The sequence below is a fragment of the Oryzias latipes genome, chromosome 14 (genome assembly GCF_053564925.1).
Source record: "Oryzias latipes strain Hd-rR chromosome 14, Olatipes_Hd-rR_3.1".
Taxonomy (NCBI): Eukaryota; Metazoa; Chordata; class Actinopteri; order Beloniformes; family Adrianichthyidae; genus Oryzias; species Oryzias latipes.
In genome coordinates this window covers 16,626,232-16,648,729 of record NC_136250.1, presented here as the reverse complement: position 1 = coordinate 16,648,729, position 22,498 = coordinate 16,626,232, and the positions used below count along the sequence as shown (strand labels likewise).

The 22,498-nt window shown below is 39.8% G+C and overlaps 1 protein-coding gene across 1 annotated transcript; it reads left to right on the top strand.

Annotated features, from left to right (window-relative positions):
• The first annotated feature begins 1,489 nt into the window (after nt 1-1,489).
• On the top strand, nt 1,490-19,838 carry LOC101164740 (forkhead box protein O1-A). The gene is made up of 4 exons (XM_004076514.5): nt 1,490-2,264; nt 15,253-15,444; nt 15,588-16,762; nt 16,855-19,838. The coding sequence occupies exons 1-3, from the start codon at nt 1,734-1,736 to the stop codon at nt 16,737-16,739; spliced, it is 1,875 nt and encodes a 624-aa protein (XP_004076562.1). The 5' UTR covers nt 1,490-1,733; the 3' UTR covers nt 16,740-16,762; nt 16,855-19,838.
• The last annotated feature ends 2,660 nt before the right edge of the window (nt 19,839-22,498 follow it).

The following is a 22,498-nucleotide window of genomic DNA, read 5'->3' as shown; positions in this document are numbered from 1 at the left end:
ATAGTGATGATGGTATTTCAGTGTCATAATAGGAATCTGTGGAGGAACTCTAAAATGATGTTCGAGTGCTAACAATTCTCTCTTGTTGATTTGCTCGACAGTAGCTGGGTTCCAGCAGCGCTGGGACCCTGAAAGGGATTCAGCAATCCAAAAGATGGATAGATGATGGTTAAGTGCAAACAAAAAAGAAAGCTTAATAGAGGTCGATTTTCTTCACGTGACAACACTTTTGTGTCTTTTTCTTCTTTGGTTTTCAGCCGCTCTTTTTTGGGGTCGTCACAGCGAATCATCTAAAACTGGATCAAACTCCAGGCCTCGAGGGCCAGTGTCCTACATGTTTTCCAACTAATCTGCCATTGTAGTTTCTTATCTGCAAAACACTCATCCAGGTAATCAGCAGCAGGTCGGGGTGAGTTTCTTAAGAACCAGCAGGATGTTGGCCCCTCTAGGCCTGGAGTCCTGCACCCCTGATCTAAGTCATTAGCTCCTGTCCTTGGCATCCTCCTCACTCAAACCAACCAAACTAAACTCATGTCCTCCTCGACTACATCCATGAATCTCCTGTTTGGTCTTCCTTGTGGCCCCTTTTCTTGGTAGCTCCTACCTCTGCATCTTTTCACCAACATTTTGAATGTCTTTTCTTTCATTGTGTCTAAACCATCTCAGTCTTGTTTCACTCCATTTATCCCTAAAACGTAAAACAAGAGCTGTTAATCTCATGGATTAGTTCCTAGTACCGTACTATTGTTGATGAAAGCTCTTATTACTCCTGGTGACTCTCATGACTTCTGATCCTGACCATGTTTGTCCCTCCTTAAGAGAATCCGAACATCTTCAGCTCTGCTTCCTCCAGTTCTGCCTCCTGTCTTTGTCTCAGAGTCGCTGTCTGTCTACTGACAACATGGCTGCTCTCACTCCAGCCTTCTACACATTTTCTTGTAGTCTTGATAAAAATAGCTCTTTTGTTACACATCACACCTGAACATCTAAATGGCTGCACTAACATTCTAGAAAAACTGTGATTGTTAGTGGTTGTTTGAAAAACGAAATAACCGACTGACTGACTCATTTTGACTCATTGATGATTTTGCCGATATAGCAAATAATAAAACATTATTTCAAAAACGTATTAAAAAAATGTGTAGTTGTTTTTGAAATTATAAAAACATATTAAAAATAATCAATTCAAATTGGCTACATTACAGTTTACTTTATTTTAAAATATGTCATTTAAAAACACAAATACTTACTTGTTGTTTAGCACTTTAATTTATTAAAAAATAAAATTAAAAATATCCTACTTAGCACTTTGCTAATGATAAATTTGCTTATTAAAGCACGTGATGAAGGTTACTATTTCGCACTGATTCAAACATGGAACCTCGTTCGTTTGTTTCCAACCAAAAGCATTTGAACTCATCCTCCAGCTGTGCAGCTCTGAAAACGGAGCCTGAGGAAGGGCCGTGAAGGCAGCACCAAACTCAGGCAGTCTATTTGTTGATCGTAACGGAGCGGCGGAGTTCAGAGCTGCGGATGCAGCAGGTGAGAACTTAAGAACAGAAAGGCGGCGCTGTCATCTCGATCACCGACATCCCTCCACTTTCTGTTCTTTTTCCTCGAGATTATTTTCTGGATTCCATTTTTGTTTCGTGGAGACTTTTTAGTTAGGAGTTTTTTTTTTTAGCTGTGTATGCGCGCGCCTCCGCAAAAGCTCGAGTCCGCGGGATCCAGACATGGCTGAAGCCCGGCCACCACAGGGTCTACCTGATGACATTGACCCGGACTTTGAGCCCCTGTCCCGCCCGCGGTCTTGCACCTGGCCTTTGCCCCGGCCCGAGCTGGTTGACCCCGCCAGCTCCACCACGTCCTCCCCAGCGCCGTCTGTGCAGCAGGAACCGGGAGGAGTGGAGTTCATCAGCGGGCTCGGTTTGTTGAAGGAGGACTATGAGGAGTACGCAGAGGAGAAACAGCACTGCGGGGTCATTCAGTGTCAGGACGGGAACTGCGTGCAGCTCCATCACCTGCAGCAGCAGGTCCCGCAGCTGCCGCCTCAGCAACAGGTGCCCCCTTCAGGGGTCCAGAGAAAAGTCAGCTCATCCCGGCGCAACGCCTGGGGGAACATGTCGTACGCTGACCTCATCACCAAAGCGATCGAGAGCTCACCTGAGAAGAGGCTAACGCTGTCGCAGATCTACGACTGGATGGTGAAGAGTGTGCCTTACTTCAAGGATAAAGGGGACAGCAACAGCTCCGCCGGTTGGAAAGTGAGTGCTGTGCGTCATGGCGCACGAGCGCACTGTTTTAGTGTCAATTTATGATCTTTTAAAGCCGCCTTTTGAGTTTAGTTAAGACTTCTGTGAAAAGCAGAGCTCTATAATGGTATGCAAACAGTTACCAAGATCTTTTTCCAAACGCAGACAAACTTTTCTTTCCAAAATCAGTAAAAAAAAAAAAAAAATGTCCAACTTATTAAGTTCTTCTACAGTTGAAAATGATTAGTTTTTTCTCTTCAATTGGGCTTAATTGATTGACGCCAACTCTTACAACTTTGCAGCGGGCTTCATATAGCTGTGTTGGTAAAAGTGAGAAAATCACAGGATAATAACACAAATAAAGCTCACAACTGTGTGAGCCACATAACCGCCTTTTATCAGGGATCTCCCACGTTTTATATTCAAAATAATCTTTAAAGTATTTAAGGGGTTTCCTCTGCTGGCACACGCCTCTCTGTTGTGTCACTAAGGAAACTCTCAAGCAGCAACCAGCTGACTGTAAACATCCTGAGCAAATACATCTAAGAATACATGAAAACATGATGAAATTGTTGGTAGAAATAGCAGTTGTTGAGGTTTCACAGAAGAAAATTAACCGTTTTTTTTTCCATATGTAATTTTTTCCCCCAAACAAAACAAACCCATGTGGGCTATACGTCCAGCCTGTATGACCCCCCCCCCTCCCGCAAAAAAAAATAAAAAATAATGTGGACTCATCCAGTATTCCTGCAGGCACAACTTCTGTCAGCCACACACACATGCACAATCCTTACAGTTTCAAAGTTGAACAAATATAGTTCATATTGTTTAAAACCCCACACTTCAAAAGAGTAATCAGATTACAATCCAACTCAGGGATCCAACTTTTTAGCAATTTAAACGTATGAGCAGCCTGGAGTGAGACCTTCTCAGCTCCCTTGAGAATAACAGGAGACGACACAAACAACTTAATCAGTGTCAGGGAGTGTGTCAGAGGGGAAGGGGCAGGACGAAGTGGATGCTGGGATCGACGTCAAACATCCTCAATTCCTGAGCTGTGCGCTCATATCTTTGTGCCCGCGTCTTCAAACAGTTTCCTCAGTGGATGCTGCAGCTTGGAGAAAGGGATCGGGCTTCTTCATCCTGCCACTTCCTTCATTCTTCCTCCTTCTGTCTGTTTAAAGGTGTTTGGGACTTTTCCCAATGAGGAGACAGGTAAAACATGGACAGGTGCCACACATGTGTATTCACATCTTTCTTGGAGGGGCTTTGAAAAAGAAAAAGTTGGAAAATATGTAAACTTACAAAACTTACAACTTTATTTATATCTTTTTATTTATAACTGTAACCTTATGGATCCCAATGTTTTAACTTCTGGCACTGATGGACAGTAAGAATGTTGTTGTTCATCTTTCGGCATATCCGGTCAGGGGTCGCCACAGTGAACCAGCTTTTCACGCTGGATGCTCTTCCTGATACAACTCTGCATTTTACCCAGGCTCGGGACAGGCACAGGGAGACCCACTTGGACACCCTACACCGTTAGGATGAATGGTCTTGCCTAAGGATCCACACTTAATGCAACTTTTATTTATATATTATATATTGTCCAGTTCTAGCTCACCAGGACTATGGATCAGTATCTTTAAGTAAAGAATCTAGAATGTTGGGACATTATATAACTTTCATCTGGTGGTATTTACCTTGGTCAAATGGGGGAAAAAAATCAGCTTTTATAAAGCAGTTTTACTGTCTGATACACCGTTCAAAGCAATGTTTTACACTTAGAAAATATAAGTTAATCTTGAATTGAGTGGCTTGTCCAAGATATATTAAATGACCAAAACTGGGAATTGAACCCCTTCCTGAAACAACTGACAGTGTGGGAGATCTAACAGTTTCAGGATGTCCCTTTGGTGTTTTAGTAGTGTTTGTTCTCTGTGATTTTGGTCACTCCGGGATCCAAGCCTTGAATAGGATCTTTGTAGGCTAAGCATCCTCTCAGAGCAGGTGGACTTAGTGAAATTTTACCCCTTCACTTGGTCTACTCCTGAGTGCAGACCGAAGTCTCTGCAAACATTGGGCAGTAACAACAACTACATGTTTAGCTACATTCAAACAGAGGTAACATGTGTTCAAGCGGCCACTTTGGAGAAAGAAAGTTTATGTAAATGCCCTTCAGGCTTCTGCGTTCAAAACTTTCACATTAACGCGTAGGTACAGAGGTTTCTATAACCGTTTTCAGGCTCTACATACAAAACGTGTGGCTACTGAACATTGAAAGTTAAACCACAGGTCGAACTTTGACCAATCAGGGATTCAGATATGGTAGGGATCCCTTTTAATTTACAGAAGTGCCAACTGTTTGAAAATTTAGAAAATAATAACTGCAGTTTGTGCCCGGCTGGAATTATATGACACAAAGTCTTTCATATATCGGAATACAGCAGTGCAAGAAAAACCCTGTAGCAAGATGTGCACCACGTCAACATCCCACACTAAGGCTCTTTCAACTGGTGGACAGGCACCACTAATATTGGGTAGCGGCCCTCCAGTGTGAACACCCTGGGCTAAATGTGTGTTCAGGAATGCCAGTTTAACGTGTTTAGGTCAGTTTAAGTCACATGTCCAAAATGTCCACTAATATCTTTTAATACTAATTTTATGTATACCATTATAGGAGTTTGAATGTAATCCTAAATAGATGACCCTGCAATGTGTCTGTGCACCATTTATCTAGAAAATACGAAGAACTGAGTTTATTTTTTTACATCAAGTCATTGTTGCTGAAGTCTCAGCATTCCTGACTCTTCCCCCAGCCTATAGGAACCACTGGCTGATAGCTATTTTTACACTTCCTTGTTAAAAAAAACATCACACTCGCCCCACAATGAACCATGATGCATTTCCTGCTAAGTGAATGGAAAAATGAGCCATTCGTTAGCATCAAAATCAGCAAACCAGGAGAGGCAGGGCTGGAAAAATAGGAGGGTCATTGATAGAGGCCAAGTATGTGTGTGTGTTTTATTTGATGTGTTTTTGCACTGTTCCTGGAGCTTTTGAGGGGTATAATGTTTGTTTAAAGTTGACATTTGACCTTCCTTTTTTATCATTGGTATTGATGCTGCAACCATTTGCTGTTTGGTTCCTAGAGGAGCCTGTGGCTTGATGGTAGGTGGGGGACATTCCCCTGCAAGAGGGTTTATACCTGAAGCCACTCCAAAGGGAAGAAGGCGGGGCCCAGGATTGGTGCGTTGCTGGTATCGCTGTAGCTTCCTGCCTCATTCAAATAATGAACAGTTCCTTGTTTTCGCTTCCAAACCTGAGTGGCAGTTTGGTCACTTATGCCATGAGACCTTTGGGAAGTGAGGTTTGCACCTCCCCTGTCCCTTTGGGATGCTAGTGGACTTGTGTGCATGGACCACATTTTACCGGTACTGGCCAGTGTTTTTCTCAGTGAACTGTGACACCAAATAATGGAACAGGAAGCGGTACCTCTGAGTACAGCTGGCACTGGAGCTCAGTGAAGTTCCATTCTGAGCTTGTTTGTTTTTAAGGGGGCGTATTTTTTAAAATGCGGTGCACTGTGGGGAACGCCTACTCTGTTGATTTGACTCCCTGGTGCCTGATTTTTTTGCATGTATCCAAATAGTGACAGAAAACACTGAAGGAGATTCTTTCAGGATTTCCATGCCTCTGTAGAATCCACAGATTACGAGATAACATTTGATAGAAATAGAGAATCTAAGGGTGTATTCAAACTGACAGGTTTGATCCGCCCCTGTTTTTTTTTGGTGCTCATCATTTGGTACTGAAAGGTCACTACAACTCTGGTGGAACTACTAGCCTTATCTTTTTTCCTGTTTCTTTCACAGCCCGTTTACTAAACAATGAGCTGGTTGAATTTTAAAGGTGGTGGCTTTTATTTTCTCAAATGCCAACAGTTGAAAACAAATGTTACACATCAATTTTCCCTGTGATGCCACTTTTTAGAAGCATGGAAACAGCTTTAGGTGACTTGCAGCTTTTAAAGGAACTTATTTAGATTGCTGTTTAATGTGTTTCAGCTGGTCAGCGATACAGAGACAGCTCGGAGTTGAATGGAAATACTACACTAATCAGTACTGTATTCCATCTAATGACAGAGGAAGAAGGGTTTTGGAAACATCTTGTTTTTTTTCTTTTTCATGGTTATTTTGTGTTTGTATTCACTTGCGTAAAGACACACTCTGATGAAAGTTGTATTTCTAACATATTCTTGTGGCATAGTACCGTAGTAGGTTTAACGGTTGTCATCTGGACTTGGTTTTTTAAAGTTGAAGACGTTTCACCTCTTATCCAAAAGGCTTTATCAATTCAGAATTGTCAAAGTCATGAATTGACAAAGCCTTTTGGATAAGAGGTGAAACGTCTTCAACTTTAAAAACCAAGTCCAGATGACAACCTTTAAACCTACTACTACGATGGAATCCACCTGGATGAATGAGAGTCTTCATAGACATATTCTTGTGGCATTTATCTGATGATGAAGGACAAATATAAAATAAAATTAAGCTAAAAATTTGCATTTTTGACATAAAAATGTTGTTAAAAATGTTGTAGTTGTGACATAGAAACTACAATCAGTCATCTCACTGAAGTCATCAAAACTGTACTGCTGGATAGCTACAATTTAGGTAACTTGCCACTTTTGTTGCACCGGTAATGTTAGGTTGGGTTTGTGAGGGGCTGTAGGCTAGGAGGTGATGGGAAGTGGGGGCGGGGTTGCTCCATTCCAGTGGTTCCACCCAAAACTCAGAGGTGAATTTCTAATGCCGCTCTGCGGAAACTATGTCTAAAAACCGATACAGTTTTTTTTTTATTTTGGCTAAAAACGGCATAATTATAAAAACACTGGGAACTCTATAAATGACTGAAGTAGGACTCTAACTGTTACTCAGTACACTGTGTCTTTTTACTTTCTTTGTTACTTTTTTTTTCCAAATGCACTTCAGTTGGAAAGTGCCATGGTCTTTAGCTATTGCACATTTTTGCTTCCATACTATAAGGTCCTGGCAGAAATCTACATCAGGAAGCTCTTATCTTTGTTGCAGAGGTCAGGTTTTGTTTTGCTTTCCATGACATTGAGGTAAGCAGATTACTAGAAAAATGATTGAAATCTACTTACTTGTGCAGATATAAGTGCACACTATTACATTTTCCAAGACTTCCAGAATTTCTTCCCTTCAAATTTCTATTTATTTGTTAAAAGGTCCAACACGAGACATCCTTTTTAGCTTATGATGATCTTCACAATGTGCTTTTTACAAACATTTTGAAGCCACCCTTATCCACATTTAACTAAAAACTTCTAGTGGATTCTTAAAACCCAGTCACCATCACTCGCTAGTATTAGTCAATCTTTTGAGTTACTTGTAATAATGATGTTTTTTTTTTTAACTCATCTTTCTATTTTTCAGTCTTGCCCATGCACATTCTAAAATTGATGACACCATCATTAAACAGGAAAGTCTGTAATGACACTAAAGCTGTGCTTTCTCAAATGCAATATCCAACAAATAGTACCTTTTAAAACAGACCCAATAACTACATAAACATTTGGTACAAAACTCAAAGATATTGATTATATTCTTGTCAATACTCTATGTTCTTGTGCCATTGCTAGAATGCTTTATTGTATTACAATTCCTCATGAGTCTACTTAAGTCTTGTTTATTTAAAATAAAATTTCATAATCACAGCACTATTTTTTATATATATTGTATTTTCCACACTATAAGGCTAAGTAAGAACGCTGAACGTGGGTTCTTGAATGCCCTTTTAGCATACGGTCTTCTCACTGGACTGTTGCTTCCCGATACTAGCACACGTGATCACGGCTGGAAGAGGCTCGGTGCGAAATGTTGAAGCGGTACAAATCGAATGGATCTTGTTCCAAGCTTTTTCTTTCACATCTCCTTTCTCAAATATGAAAGACTTGGTGTCATATAATTCCAGCTGGACACAAAACAAAATTATTAATGTCTTCTTCATATTTGATTAAAAGCCGTTTGGCACTTCCGTGTTTTGAAAAAAAAAAAAAAATGCCACCCAAACTTCACTACCAAATTTGAGTCTGGTCATAGTTCCTTCCCAGGAACGTTTGAAGCATGTTTTTTCTTTGTTTACATAGATTTTCATTGCAAGTGGTCCCTAAAACGCCTGTTGCCTAGGCCAGTGTGAACGTAGCATTAGGCTCATCTAAAAGCCAGACTTGTCCCTTATTGTTCTGTGTGCCTTATCATGAAATGAATTAGAATATAGATCATTTATTGACAGTGCGCCTGATAATCCGATGCACCCTTTTTATTTGCAGTAAAGCTTAGTATTATCTTTGTTAGATCAAACTTTACGTTCAATGTGTTGGTTTCCATTTTTAACAGCCATCATGTGGTGTTTCCTTTTCCTAAATTTTTAGACTATAGTCACAGAGAACCATTGTCACGTCTTTTTACACCTGCTGAGTGAACTGCTAGCTTCTAAAGATTTACGACGGTTGCTGTGTATCCAGACTGTTCATGTATTTTTCTGTAGAAATGTAAATTGGTGGTTCCAAAGGCGTTACCTTCCCTGGAACTGAAGAGAATCTTCTTCTTCCACTTTCGGCTTCTCCCATCAGGGGTTGCCACAGCGAACAAGTCGCATGGTAAATTTGGCAATGTTTTACGCCGGATGCCCTTCCTGACGCAACCTTCTCAAGCTGGGCTTGGAGCCGGCAGGGGTAGGGAAGGGAACAGGGAGCAGCCCGGAGTCGAACCCTGGTTTCACGGACGGAAGGCGCTGCAAACCAGCACGAGCTAAAGTGGCTCCCCTGGAACTGAAGAGAATGTCTTTATAAAAAGAAAAAAATAATCTCAAAAAAAGATTGTTTGATACCTTTTATTTAAAGTGGGATTAGATATTTTTTTTAAGATGGTAATTTTGAAAATTCACAATCACAATATTATCCTAAGTAATTAATAATAAAATAATATAGAGTTTTAAAAAAAACACTGCAAGATACTCATCATTTTTAGAAGCTGTTTGATGGCAGCTTTGTCACGCTAAACAGAAACCTAACGCAGCAAATCAAAGATAGGAAAAAAGTGAGATGACACACAATGCATGCAAAAACCTTTTTGGCGGTGGCAGTTATATCACGCCACAGCCAAGTCGCACTCAGAGTAGTCAGCAAAATCAAGGATAGGAAAAAAGTGAGATTTGACACAACGCATGCAAAAACATCTGTTTTGCAACGCAAAAAAAGTTTTTGAAAGCAAAATAAAAATAATTGAAAAGCAAATATTTAATATTTTCATTTACAACTTAGAAAATTTTGTGTGCAACGTGGTGGCAGAAATATCACTCCATTCAAGGTGAGAACAGAAGATGGATGAATGAATTTAAAGAGATTTGAGATTTGCTTTTCAACCTTGAATTATTATTTACAATATAAAAAGAGGATCTTGGAGCATCATCTATCATCGTGAGAAAAGGGAGGGTTGAACCTTTAAACCAGAGCAACCGTTATTTGAGGGAGGGGAGCGGTCAGCTGACTGGCTGTTGTGGTGCTTATGTACAAACTGTTGCCTACACGTGTCCGTTGGTGGAATCTGAGGCATGTGGGATTTTGCATTGTCTTCCAAAGAATAATAATAATAATAATAATAATAATAATAATAATACAAAGAATAATAATCTCTCAGTTGACAAAAAGAACTTGGCCTTAGTTCTTTAATGCACATGTAAAAATGTGTTAAAAACCGAGCTTTGCATGGGTGTGTGCACAGGAAGGGGGTGCGTTGATTAGGAGGATGTTATTATTCTCATTCTTCGCTTCTTTGTTTACCTCAAGTTGAACCCATGACACAAAGCTTTCCAATCCTTTTCAAGGTCCCCCTTTGAGGCCGATGCAGAAATAGGTCAGTCGGTTTGATGCTCAGCGATCGTGAAGTCTCCTGCATTGTGCTTGGAGTTAAGGAGAGGCAACATGTTTTCACACCACACCGCTGCAGCACCCTGCTTCTACGGAGTGCCTTTATACCGCCCAGTACGCTACAAACCCGGTCCCACTCAAACGCTCAACCTCGCTCATCTGGGGTCAGAGAAGAGGTGGGGGGAGGGGTGCACAGGAAGACACGGCAAGGATGTGGTTTGTGTCTTCCTTGTAATCTCTGCTGCGCTGCTGTGCTTTTTCATTCTCACATTTATGCCAGTTATCTGACTTCTGCGATAGCTAATGATGCTCTCTAAGCCAGCATCAGGTGGTCCAGCAGCATCAGCCTTCTGCAGATTATGTGGTTTTAGCCAAATATCAAATGACAATTAATGTTTAAAGTTAATTTTTTCAATTGCTCTGATGCAAAAATGGTTTTGTGTTTGCAGGAACAATTTCAACTGATGTTCAGACATTTAACTTTTAGATGCAGAACCTTTTCTTCTGTCTTGGGAAGAGAGCAGGGAGGGACGTACTTGAATTACCGGTACTTTGAGGTCTAAATCAAACATAGATTAGGAGTTCTTCTTTTGGTCTTTTTCCCCCCAGTTTTTAAATTCTTCTTTGTAATCTGTGATCAAAGGGCCATTAAGATCAAAAATAGGAGATCCATCCAACAATCCATTTTCCAAACCCGCTTATTCCTTTTTTGGGTCATGGAGTTGCTGGAGCTTTTCCTAGCTACTGTTAGGTGAAGGTGAGTGACACCCTGGACAGGTTGCCAGTCTTTCTCAAGTCAATAAGAGATTATTTGAATCACTTAACTTCGGAAAGGATGACAGCTGACTCTTTTCTGTATCAAACCCCCTAGAGGTCACTTATTGAATCTCTCCTGGCTCCAGTTAGTTTTATTCTCCAAAGAGCCTTTAATTCGTGAACCAAATTCTAGGGCTTGTGTAGGTCAGTATAATACACTAAGCCAACAACATCTATTATTTATTTATAGCTAAAAACTTGCTCCTCCTGCTGCATGATCAAGACTAGTGGTGATGTGCGGTTAACTAGTGGTAACTGGTTGACCTCTGGGTAATCACATGATCTGGGTGAAACAAAAACAGATGCTCCAGCACTGAAGGCAGCAGGGTTTGCACGTGTTAATTTATTTGGATCTGACATCAGAAATGAAGAAAATAAAATTATGAATGTATTTCACTGTAATTTGTCAAAAAATGAACGAAGACCTGTTTTTTTGGAGGTAAATTGATCCCCATCATAGCACTACTGCATCCACCGTGGCCTCTTAGAGGCCAGAATGTTTTGGGGAAATTAAAATTATTATCATGATGAAAGTTTTGACTTAAAAGATTCACTCTTGCTTAGTATTTGCTGAAAACAGCAGGACGGCTTTGTGTAATAGCAGTCATCTTTGAAAGGAATTCTGTTTTTTTTTCAGACTCTCAGCACATTTTGAGCATTCGCCCTGATGTCTAAAATAAGGCCGGGTTTCTGATCACGGAGTTAGTCTCCTGGGAGCTCCTCTCCGCTGTCTGTGGTTGTGTCGGGCACTGTGTTTGACATGTTTGGACCAAATTGCAAGCAAGGCCACTTTCCCTGTGGTTGCACCTGTTCATGCAACTGTGCCCTGTTTGTTTACTTATCCTGCGACCGTTACTGCAAGCTTCATGCTTGACTACACACAAACTGCAGCTGTGTCAATGCAATTGTTTTAAAAGGGCAGAAGGAGGACTGGTGTCATGCCTCTGTAGTTTGTCATAATAACACTTACAAGAAATGATGAAAAAATGATGACACGTTGACTTGAAGAGCCAAAGGAAGAATTCCTCCCAACCCCGCTCAGGTCCCCGATGTGCTGTCCGGTGGAACGAAGCAACAGATGGATTCCCATCAGCTCTGTTGAGACCCAGATGATTTCTGCTGGACTGAACTTATGCAGCTCTGCCTCATGGGACGTTTTCAGGGGCGAACTGGAAATACATTTTTGTCAGAAGTAAATCCTTCCCCATGTCAGGCTTGAACCCAGTGACCTTGGACATATATGGGCTTGACGCTCACTTTATCTTTGTTGGAGCATCAGAGCTACAAGATTTGAACCAAAATGACAAATACAAGAAAAAAAACATCTTTAATAATTATGTTAATGTTTTATGAACAATTCTTTTTCTATTCTATTTTGCATACACATTAAATATGGTAGGAATAACACATAAGTGTATATAGTATATATACGCTTATGATACAGCAAACATACAAGGACAGTCACATCTTCTGATATTTATAGAGATTTTACGACATTAAAAGACCATTGCAGACAAACACCACCTAAAAAATTGATTAATAGTTTACAATATTTTTATGTTATATTGGAACAACTGGACTGCTGGTTGTGCACACCATTGCAATCTCCAGGTTTGCTTTGATACAGCATACATATCTTGGACGTAGCACTGTTTTCACTTCTATTTTTTGGTCGTGTTTATTAATGTTTGTAGCATTATTTATATACCAGCTGTTTCTGGCTAACATTTCTTTTCATGAATTTTTCTGCTCCTTATTTAATTCCTTCTGAAGTTTTTGTTTTTAGTTTTGATGGCTAACGCCTGTCTGACAAAATAGCATTGAATTATTATTTATATTTATTTAAATCAAACATTTATATGGGAATTGGGTGATTCTATTGTACCCTCTGCTGTATATCTACTTTTTAACGTTGCAATCTTCCTCCAGATGACACCCATTAAAACTAGCAGCAGTATGTTTATTGTAACACATGTGACTGGCAAATTCAAAAACTATACTGACAGATCAATGACTTTGAAATTATGTGAATGGTTAATTTTATTATTAAAAATCCCAAATTATGATAAAAAAATCCTTAATTGTACATTGGTTCTGCTTCAAGAAGCAGTTGGCTCTGAAAAGAGCAAAGTCAAACTTATTGTTGCAGTAACTTGTTTTTAATCTATATTCTAAAGTTCATTGATGTCATTAGATGACAGATTTTTAGTCATTTATGTCATTCAGGTGATTTTACGACCACAGGCAAGAACTTCCCCTGATGCCACCAAAGGTCAACCTTTCTGTTTCCAGCTTCAGATGAGCTGTCTTTCATTTACAGGTGCACATTTTTAGATGCAGTTAGAGGAGAGTTCCAGCAGCCCAGCAGCAATAAAACCCACTTTGGGGGAAGCCTTTTGTTGTATGGGGGGGGGGGCTCCTCCTGAAGAGATTATTCTAAAGAAAGAATGCCTATCTGAGGGATGCAGCCATGCAATGCACGATCTATTGTAAGACTAATCAGAGGTTGTAGGTATTTGCATTTCAGCGCTGATCTCAGCCATGCTGCCAGAAGATGCACAACTTAGCTAATGGAAAAAAAGTTGGCGTACGGACACTGATGAGATCTCAGGTTCTCCCTAATGACTCATTTCCTTTCTGCAGTTACAGATTGAGATCATCTTGAAAGAATAATAAAAAATGTAAAAAAACGAAGAAAAGGTCACAACTCGAGCTAACGCGTCAAACTGAGCCTGACATTTTGTGGCCTTGCAAAAAGTGACAGCATCACTTTCAGTCTGCGTGTGCAGGATGTCCTCTGACACAGGAAACCTTATTTTAAGAGGCGGTGAAAGAGAAGGGAGGAGTCGGGTTTGGGCAGTGGGTTGGGGTCGTTAGGGGTTGTCGTGGTGAGGAACAAAACGGGTCAAAGCCCATCTGATGCTTCTCCCGCTCCCTCTCGACTCCTTTCCCATTTAACCCATTTGCATGTCTCTGTCAGAGCAGACAGAGGAGCTCAAGCTCAGCTCGCAGTGAACTCATTGACCCTTTGACTGCAGGCGAAAACATCTCACTCTATCACCCTCCCCATCTTTCCGGCAAACTCCGTAACCTCTCCCTACTCTGCTTTTGGATAAAAAACTCTCATTGTGCTCAGCTTTCCTGGTTCTTTATATTTTTTTTTAATCTGATGCACCCTTTTTTACTTTTACTCCTATACCTGTGTGTGGTTTTTGACTTTTAATTAGTCATACTTAAATCAGTCAGTGTTTTAATACACAAATATAAGGTTGTCATGGCAAATTGACTTGCAGAGTTCCACATTAAGCCATCATATTTTGGTCTTCTGTGGCTCCTGGTGAATGCTAAGGTTGGGACATCTGGCTTTAATGCCTGCAGGGAACTATACTTTTTAGTTCACACGGGTATTTACTGGAAAATCCCTACTGGTATGTTTTGCGATCTTTGGTTCCATCTACTCTGTTGCAGAAAGCTATATTTTAAGGTCATATTTTGTCAAGGGAATTTAGGTTTTACAGATCATCTGTGCACTTTGTGACCGTGATTCTGTCCATCCACCACCGTTGTTTGTCTTGCTGACAGAATTACCATAAGAGGTGCCTCTGTGTCCTTTTTTTGGGTTCATAACATAGTATTAGAGAAAATGGGCTGAATGTAGGCTTTAGGTGTATACATGTTTGGACAGGGACAAATCTGACTGAGCGCAAAAAAAGGAAGCAAATCTAAACTACTCTGAATAAGCTCTTTCAGTTGTCAGTTCAATGCATACAATCTTCAGGAGCATATTTGGCAGCTTTGACCATTTGAGTGTATTTATATGTTATGATACATATGTTTTCTCATGTTTTTAAAGTAAAATTAGTCACTCTTCTTGTTTCCAGTTTGTAACTGTGGATAGTAGTGTGTTAGCAGTTTCTGGAAAGGGTTCAAACATAGGTGGAAATATATACCAGCAATTAGAAAAGAGAGAGATGGCCATACATACACAAAATGTTCTACTTTTGACTCCAAATGCAGACATTCATGGTCAGTTTTGAGTTGACACATTTAAGTCCCTCTCCGATCAGATTATTAATCAATTAACAAAATGTTAATTCAATTTTTTTTAACAGGATATCAATTATTGAATCACGTGTCTCAGATTACTAAATCAAAACTGCTCTGTGTCTGTGTGCAGTAGATTTTGTGACAAAAGGTGGAAACCAATCCCTTTCTCTTTTTTTGTTACAGAACTCCATCAGACACAATCTGTCTTTGCATAGCCGCTTTGTGCGTCTCCAGAATGAGGGGACTGGAAAAAGCTCCTGGTGGATGCTGAACCCAGAGGGGGGAAAGAATGGAAAGTCTCCTCGGCGCAGAGCAGTCTCTATGGACAACAACAATAAATTTGTGAAGTTCAGAGGAAGAGCAGCAAAGAAAAAAGTACACTTTTCTTTTCTCATTTAGAATAGTCAAATATTCTCACATTCTAAAAAAATAGTTCCACTTCTGTCTGTATGTTTGTTTTCATGGCAGCTTCAAATCTGGCGTAGAAAGATTATTTTTTGTGTTTTTTAAATCCCCAGATATCTCTACAGGAAGGAGTCGAGGGAGGAGCAGGCAGCCCTGTCTCCCAGTATTCTAGCTGGCTGGGAAGCCCAAACTCCCACAGTAACGATGACTTAGAAGCCTGGAGCTCATTCCGAACGCGCACAAGCTCAGACGCCAGCACTGTGAGCGGCCACTGTTCACCCTTCACCTCGGAGCACGATGACCTGGTGGAGTCCGATGGCCACATGATGTATCCTGGAGCAACAGGGGCCAAGATAACCTTACCCAGCCTCTCTGAGAGGTCTGGGTCCATGAGCCATGGTGCCTCTGAACATGTCATGGAGAATTTGCTGGATAACCTGAACCTCCTGTCTCCTAAAGCCCACCAGCTGAGCTCAGAGTCCTCACATTCCTCAAACCCTGCCATGCTTAAGAGCACTTCCTATAGCCCAACTGCATTGACCCCAGAATACCATGAGTGCATGTATGGCCAGGTCAGGATGAACTCTCTGTCCCCTGCTCCCATGCAGACACTTCCAGAGACCAAGCCAGGATTTGGAGCTTATGAGAATCAGTACATCTGTCCAGCAGGTCTCCTCAAAGAGCTGCTAACAGCAGATCCAGATCCCAGCAGGGACACAATGTCATCAAAGGGGTCAGAAATATCAAGGGGAAGTTGTAGAATTCCCACATTCACCAGTCAGAGCCATTTGGGGTGTCCTACCGGCATAAAAACTGTTACCCCCCTTCAGGGTCACCCAGCTCTTCGCGTAAATCCACAAGCTTTACGTGACCACAGCTCTGCAGCTCCCAGAGACTTGAATGGCTGTAACATGATTCCAACAGCCAGTCTTTGTTTTTCAGCTGCCCCCCCACAATTGACCAGGGTGAGAACAGGTATGCAACTGCCCCATGGACACCCAGCACACACTAATGATTTCTCTGCAAGCTACAGCAACAGCTATCGAGATCTACATCCTGTTCACCAGCGGGGTCATCATCAGGAGCGCCTACCCAGTGACCTGGACAGCGTGTCCATTGAGAGGCTGGAATGTGACCTGGAGTCTGTCCTCCACGACACTCTGATGGACGGAGGCGCGCTGGACTTTAACTTTGACCCTGTGGCCGGAACCCATGTGTTTCCCGAGAGGGTGAAAACAACCACACACAGTTGGGTATCAGGTTAGGAAGCCTGCTACTCCAGAGACAGGTGAGACAATGACTCTTGTGAGAATGAAGTTAATGGAACAAAGCACAGTCAGAGTGCGTCTTATCCGTCCATTTATTGTACTATTTCCACAGGTTTGGCCCGACGTTGCTTCCCGTCATTTAAAGAAAGGAAACTACATGAACTGCCACCATCGTGTTCTATGAGGGGCTTGACACAAAGTTATGTGCCAGCAAAAAAACAGAATCCTTAGAATCCTAGAAGAAGTTTTTTGTTGACTTTGGGGAAATATTGCATCTCAGAATAATGTGTGTTGGACACGGAAGAGCCAAATGTGTGATTGTAACTGGATTGTAACTAGGACCTATGTAGGAACCAAGACCGTGTTTGCAAGTTTGAATTGAAAATAATAAACCAAAGTTTTTGAGGTAGGACTTGCTAGTGTGCTCTAGCATTGCCATGTCTATTAGATGAGGAACAATTTTAGCTTTTAACATTGACATTTTAATTTATACATCAGGTAATTGCATGTAGTTAGAGCACGGCTATTTACTTAGATGTTCACATCTATACCTCATACTGTAGTGCTACAGTATGAGGCTGTTCTGGCTCAGCAGGACTAGTGTTCCCAACATGTCAAAGAACCAGACGCATTCTTTACAATAATTTGTCAAATGGGCTCATTATTGACAGCGATGCATTTGTGAGGCGGTCCAGAACTGCTGCTCTAAAGGTAGATGTGGAGTTTCTTTGACTGTGCTGCAGCGGCTGCACCACATCAAATTACAGAATTGAGCAGACAGAAAGTCAAGGTAGATAAACAGCTGTTTTAAAAAAATAAATACACATGACCCTCACCTAAAAGTGTGATCTCATGAGTCCTACTGAAGGGAGGACAAAAATCTGGGCCTGTAAACTGTTGAAGGCAATTTGATATTTAAAAAAAATGAAATTTAGGCAATCGGAAATACGTATATGTAGGGGGAAAAAACGGAGAAACCTAAACCTAATTGTACATCACTAATCATTATAAAACCTTCCAAAGTCCCACTCCAATCATCTTTTGATCTATTTTAAAAGCGTTTTTACTTATGATTCAATTGTTTTTAGGCAAAATTAAAAGGCCTGTGTTTTCAAGTTTCTGCAGAGCGGCAGTAGTTCACCAGAAATTCACCTCTGCGTTGTGGCGTGTAAACTCCATTTCCATCATCCATTTGTTTACACACTCTCCCTCTAGCTTACAGGCTCTCAAACCCTCAATCTAACATTATTAACAAAAATGCAGAGCAATATCGGAGCTATCCAAATGCTAGCTCGGACAGGGAAAACAAAGACGTTCATGGATCTATAAGTAGATGCAAAAGAATAGAGCATATCAGGGAGCTTGTAGCTTGCCGTAGTAGCTCCCACGTCACACCTACAGGCTTTTTTTTTCGTCCACACCTAATTCACAACAATTTGAATAAAGAAATACTCAGAAATGTGCTTTTAAACTTAATTATCTTTGTAAATGTTCATCATCAGAAAAAAGCCAGAAGAGAATTGATTTTAAAAACACAATTTTCATTGCTTTTCATTGGATTGGGTCTTTAATGTCAGGACACAGCCTTAAACTCTACGGTTCTGCATGACAACTGGCAGCTTTGGTTCATATTTTGCTCTCCAAGGCTTCTGTTTCCAGCCGGAGGTCAGTTTTTCAATATGTTAAGATTGATTTCAGAGTTTTTGGAGAGGAGCAAGGACTTGCAGGAGCTTCAGTAGAAGACTGAGGCCTGAGTCCAACTATTGGATCTGCTGGTTGGAAAAACACCAAATCAGACAAACAAGACATATCTGGTTAACATTAGCCAAACTTTCTGTATAACAAGTTTAGATATGACATTTTCAAAAAGTATGCTTTTGTATAGAAAATCCTCAGCCTAAGTCACCATTACCATTTTCCATGAAGATATTTATTCATATTTTATTTCTATTGTTGATATTTTTTAAGAAACAAGTGTGTATGTTGTCTAGAAAATATGAAATGTATTGACGTAACTGTCATGTTTCCTTTATTTTATATTCATTCTAAAGAAGGACATTATGGGACCTTTAGAAAGGCTGCCTTTTAAAGACCTCTTACTATGATTATTGCCTTTTCATGCAGTAAATGAGAAATGTTTTTTTTTTTTTTAATGCTCCTGTATGTAATCATCTTTTTGATCAATTTAAGTGGATAATGTATCATCTGTAAATGTCTGTAAAATCTTTGCTGCTGTTTGTCTTATTGTTTTTGTGGAAGACAGGAAGATTTTGTTTTTTATGAAAAACAAAAGAACAAGAATTAATGTAGGGATTTTAAAGTGATAAAAATAGTTGATAATATTGAGCAAACACAGTAAATAGGTTTGCTTGTGACCAGGCAATTACAGCGGTTGTACACAAAGGACTTACTGTTTTCACTCCGAACATAAAGCAGCAGCTATTTTTTTGTGCCTGAGACATATATTGTTGTACAGACTGTCATTTTCTTTGCCATATGTAGTTCGTACATGACTTTTAGACTACTTGTTCTTGTACTGGTGTGTAATTATCCTGACAGACATGGTTGTTTACATATTTCCTTTCTAATTGTAAGTGCAGATATGAGTTCTCGTACCTCAAAATATTTTACCTCTGAAGTGCTGTAGGGATTTTTTTTTATTTGCCATACATTTTCTCTGAGTCATTAAGCACATTTTTTTTCCTGATTTTATACAAACAAAAATGTACACATTTGTTTTTATATAAAATAAACAGAAAAAGGCTTCATCCGCCAGAACTGTTATACTTGAAGGAGCTCAGAAAGAAAAAGAAAAATATATATACATATATTTAAATATGTATTTTTAAGAATGATGATTAATAAAATCAGAAATTAAAAAAAATTGTTTGGTAGAAAAATTGTAAAGACAGCAGAGCCAGAATAATTGCGGAAAAGGGAGGCTTTAAACATGACGCAGATAATCTATTTTGATGATTTTGTTTTTATTTGAAAGTAAAATGCAGAATTTCTCAATTATATTTACATATTCATATTACTGAAGAGAAAAAGATGCAGGTTTTGAATACATCATCAACTTCGCAGTTAAATAAAGAAAATTAATAAAAGCAAAACTTTGTGCGTCTTCATAATTTCAAGATATTTCTTCTTTGAGCAGGTATTTTCCTTCATCTTGATGAACTGTTGTAAGTACGGTATCCTGCAAACACTGACAGTATAAAATGCCACGAGCTCTATTGTTAATCCCTTCATTGTGACTTCGAATAAGTCTCAAAATAGAGTTTTAAAACATCAAACATGTAATCAGAGGTTTTTTTTTTTGGCTTTGATGTAAATGAAAACCTATGAAGGACTGTTTTGGATTTGCTTTAGTATTACAGTTCCTGAAAATCCTAAAAATCAAATTCTTTAGAATATTCACGTCACATATTTATTCTTAATCCACTTCTGCTGCGTTTATCGATGACATAGACACACTTTAATGTCCTCTCATTCAGATAATTTTTCTTTGCTTTTTAACAACCTAAAAATAAAATGAAAAATACATCTTCAAGATAAAGCAGAACCTTCATTTTTGTACTAAAACTCTATCACTGGTACTTGAATTTACAAAAAACTATTAATTTGATTCTGACAAAATAAATCAAGTTTGAAATATATAGCTGTTTTCATTCAGTTGAGCTTTGGGTCTTTAACCCAAAGGTCCTGTATTTATTTAAAGTTTAACCTCTTCATTAATTCTTCTGCTTTGATAAACATTCCCACAGCTCGCTGCAGCGAGGATGTTAACATAAAGTGGATTCTTTGATGTCTCCAGTTTTTGTCTCTTCCGCTCAGAGCAGCACCTTCTGTGTCTGTGAGGAGGCCATCTGACATGTCAGACTTTAAGATGCTTTGACTTCGGGGTCATGCCAGTTACATTTTTAGAGAAAACTTTCCCTTAAAATTTTGACCTGCTCCCCTTTAATTGTTCAGTTCTTTGATAGACCCCTTTGTTTTTTTTCTGGTGCTGTTGACTTTGGAATCCTTTAGAAAGTGTGTACAGTATTTTAGCTGGATCATGTGACTATTAGATTGTTAGGCAGCAGACTTTGCTGTCATTCTGACTTATACAGTAGATTCTCTGCTCCAGTTGACAATTTTAAACTTCAGAACAAAGTTAGTATATCAGCAAGCATTATACTTTTATCTTTAATTTTATTCAAGCTTTTATTTCAGCAAATAAAGCAAAGAAGACATGAAATCTCCATACGTTACATGTGCAATGGAAATAAACACTGAGAATAATTAATGAAATACAATGATGTGCAGGAGGATAAATATTTGAAAGCTCATTATCCCTAAGAGCTGCAGTGCATTAAAGTCTGTTATGATTTAAAGCGTTGCCATTGAAATGTTTTAACTTGACTTGATTTGGTTTGGATTTTTGGAGGACCTGGACTGTAGCTTTGAAAAAACAGCCTGGCCTGTGCCGTGACTTGAAGTTATTAATCTGCAGTGGCAGTTCATCTTAGGCAATGAAACCAAGGGTGAGCAATGAGGCTCATGCAAGATGGACACCCGCGATTAAGCACAAATGCGGCCCACATGCTTTGATCCACATCACCACAGGTCACCAAGTGCTTCATCTTTCAAACCCTGAAAGAGCTTTGATTTTCCCGTTACTGTGACGTGAGATTCAGACAAAAGTCCAGACTCCACCTTCAGATCTCACCTGTTTTTACTTAAGTTGAGAGAAAGATAACTTTATTTAGGTGGGCGACGTGATTGAAGCTGATTCTGGGAGATGGCAAGCATCATTTCCTTCTGCAGTGTAAACAGACGTCAGCGACCTACAGCTTCGCTTGTTTATGCTGGTTGGAAATAAAGAATGAAACAGATTTCAATAGAAAGTGAAACTATGATGGGATATTGCATCCAAATAGTTTCCAGGTTATAATCCCAAAAGAGACAGCTGGTTGTTGTTTTCCCAACATGTCATGATTTCCATGATTCTCACTCAGGTTTCAGACTGGTCTGATCTTTCTTCTGGGAGTTTGTCTTTTTGTTTTAAGAGTAAAGCACATTTCTCAAATGTGTGTGTGTGTTATGTTTTTAGTAGCATCAAGCAAAATGCAGTATATGAATGAAAAAGCAATCGAACCACCCTCTGCTTTTCAAGAGGCATCAGTTCTTCTAGGTACACTTGCACACAGTTTTTTAGGGGGCCTCAGCTGGAAGGTTGTTAGTAAATAACTAACCATAGATCTTCAGTGGATGTGGGATTCCTGTCATCCTCTGTCTTTCCGTGTAATTCCTGACACTCCCTGATGTTAAGATCAGGGCTCTGTGGAGACCAAGCCATCACTTCCTGTACTTCTTGTTCTTTACACTGAAGACAGTCATAATGACTTTGCGTAAGTTTGGAGTTGTTGTCCTGCTTTAGAATAAATTTGGGGCAATCATACACCTTCATGATGGTTTTACATGATGAATAGGTATTTGCCAGAATCTCTCAGTAATGAAAACACTATTACAACCATAACCATAAGCATTCAAAGAAGCCATGTTTCCCTGTTGTCTGCAGACACTCATCATAGTACTGCTCCAACTTTGACCAACAAACTTCCTTCTGTTGCAGCCAAATATTTCAAATTTGGACCCATCAGTCCAGACGACCTGTTGTCATTTTTCTGCACCACTGCTCTTATGTTTGTGTGCAAACTTGACTCTCTTGGACTCGGTTTCCTGTTGGAGGTTTGGCCTTTTGGCTGCAA

Excerpts from the sequence above, each read along its gene's own strand:
- LOC101164740 (XM_004076514.5), top strand. The coding sequence starts at position 1,734 with ATGGCTGAAGCCCGGCCACCACAGGGTCTACCTGATGACATTGACCCG. Across the intron at positions 2,265-15,252 it reads ACAGCTCCGCCGGTTGGAAA|AACTCCATCAGACACAATCT; the intron begins GTGAGTGCTGTG and ends TTTTTGTTACAG. Across the intron at positions 15,445-15,587 it reads GAAGAGCAGCAAAGAAAAAA|ATATCTCTACAGGAAGGAGT; the intron begins GTACACTTTTCT and ends TTAAATCCCCAG.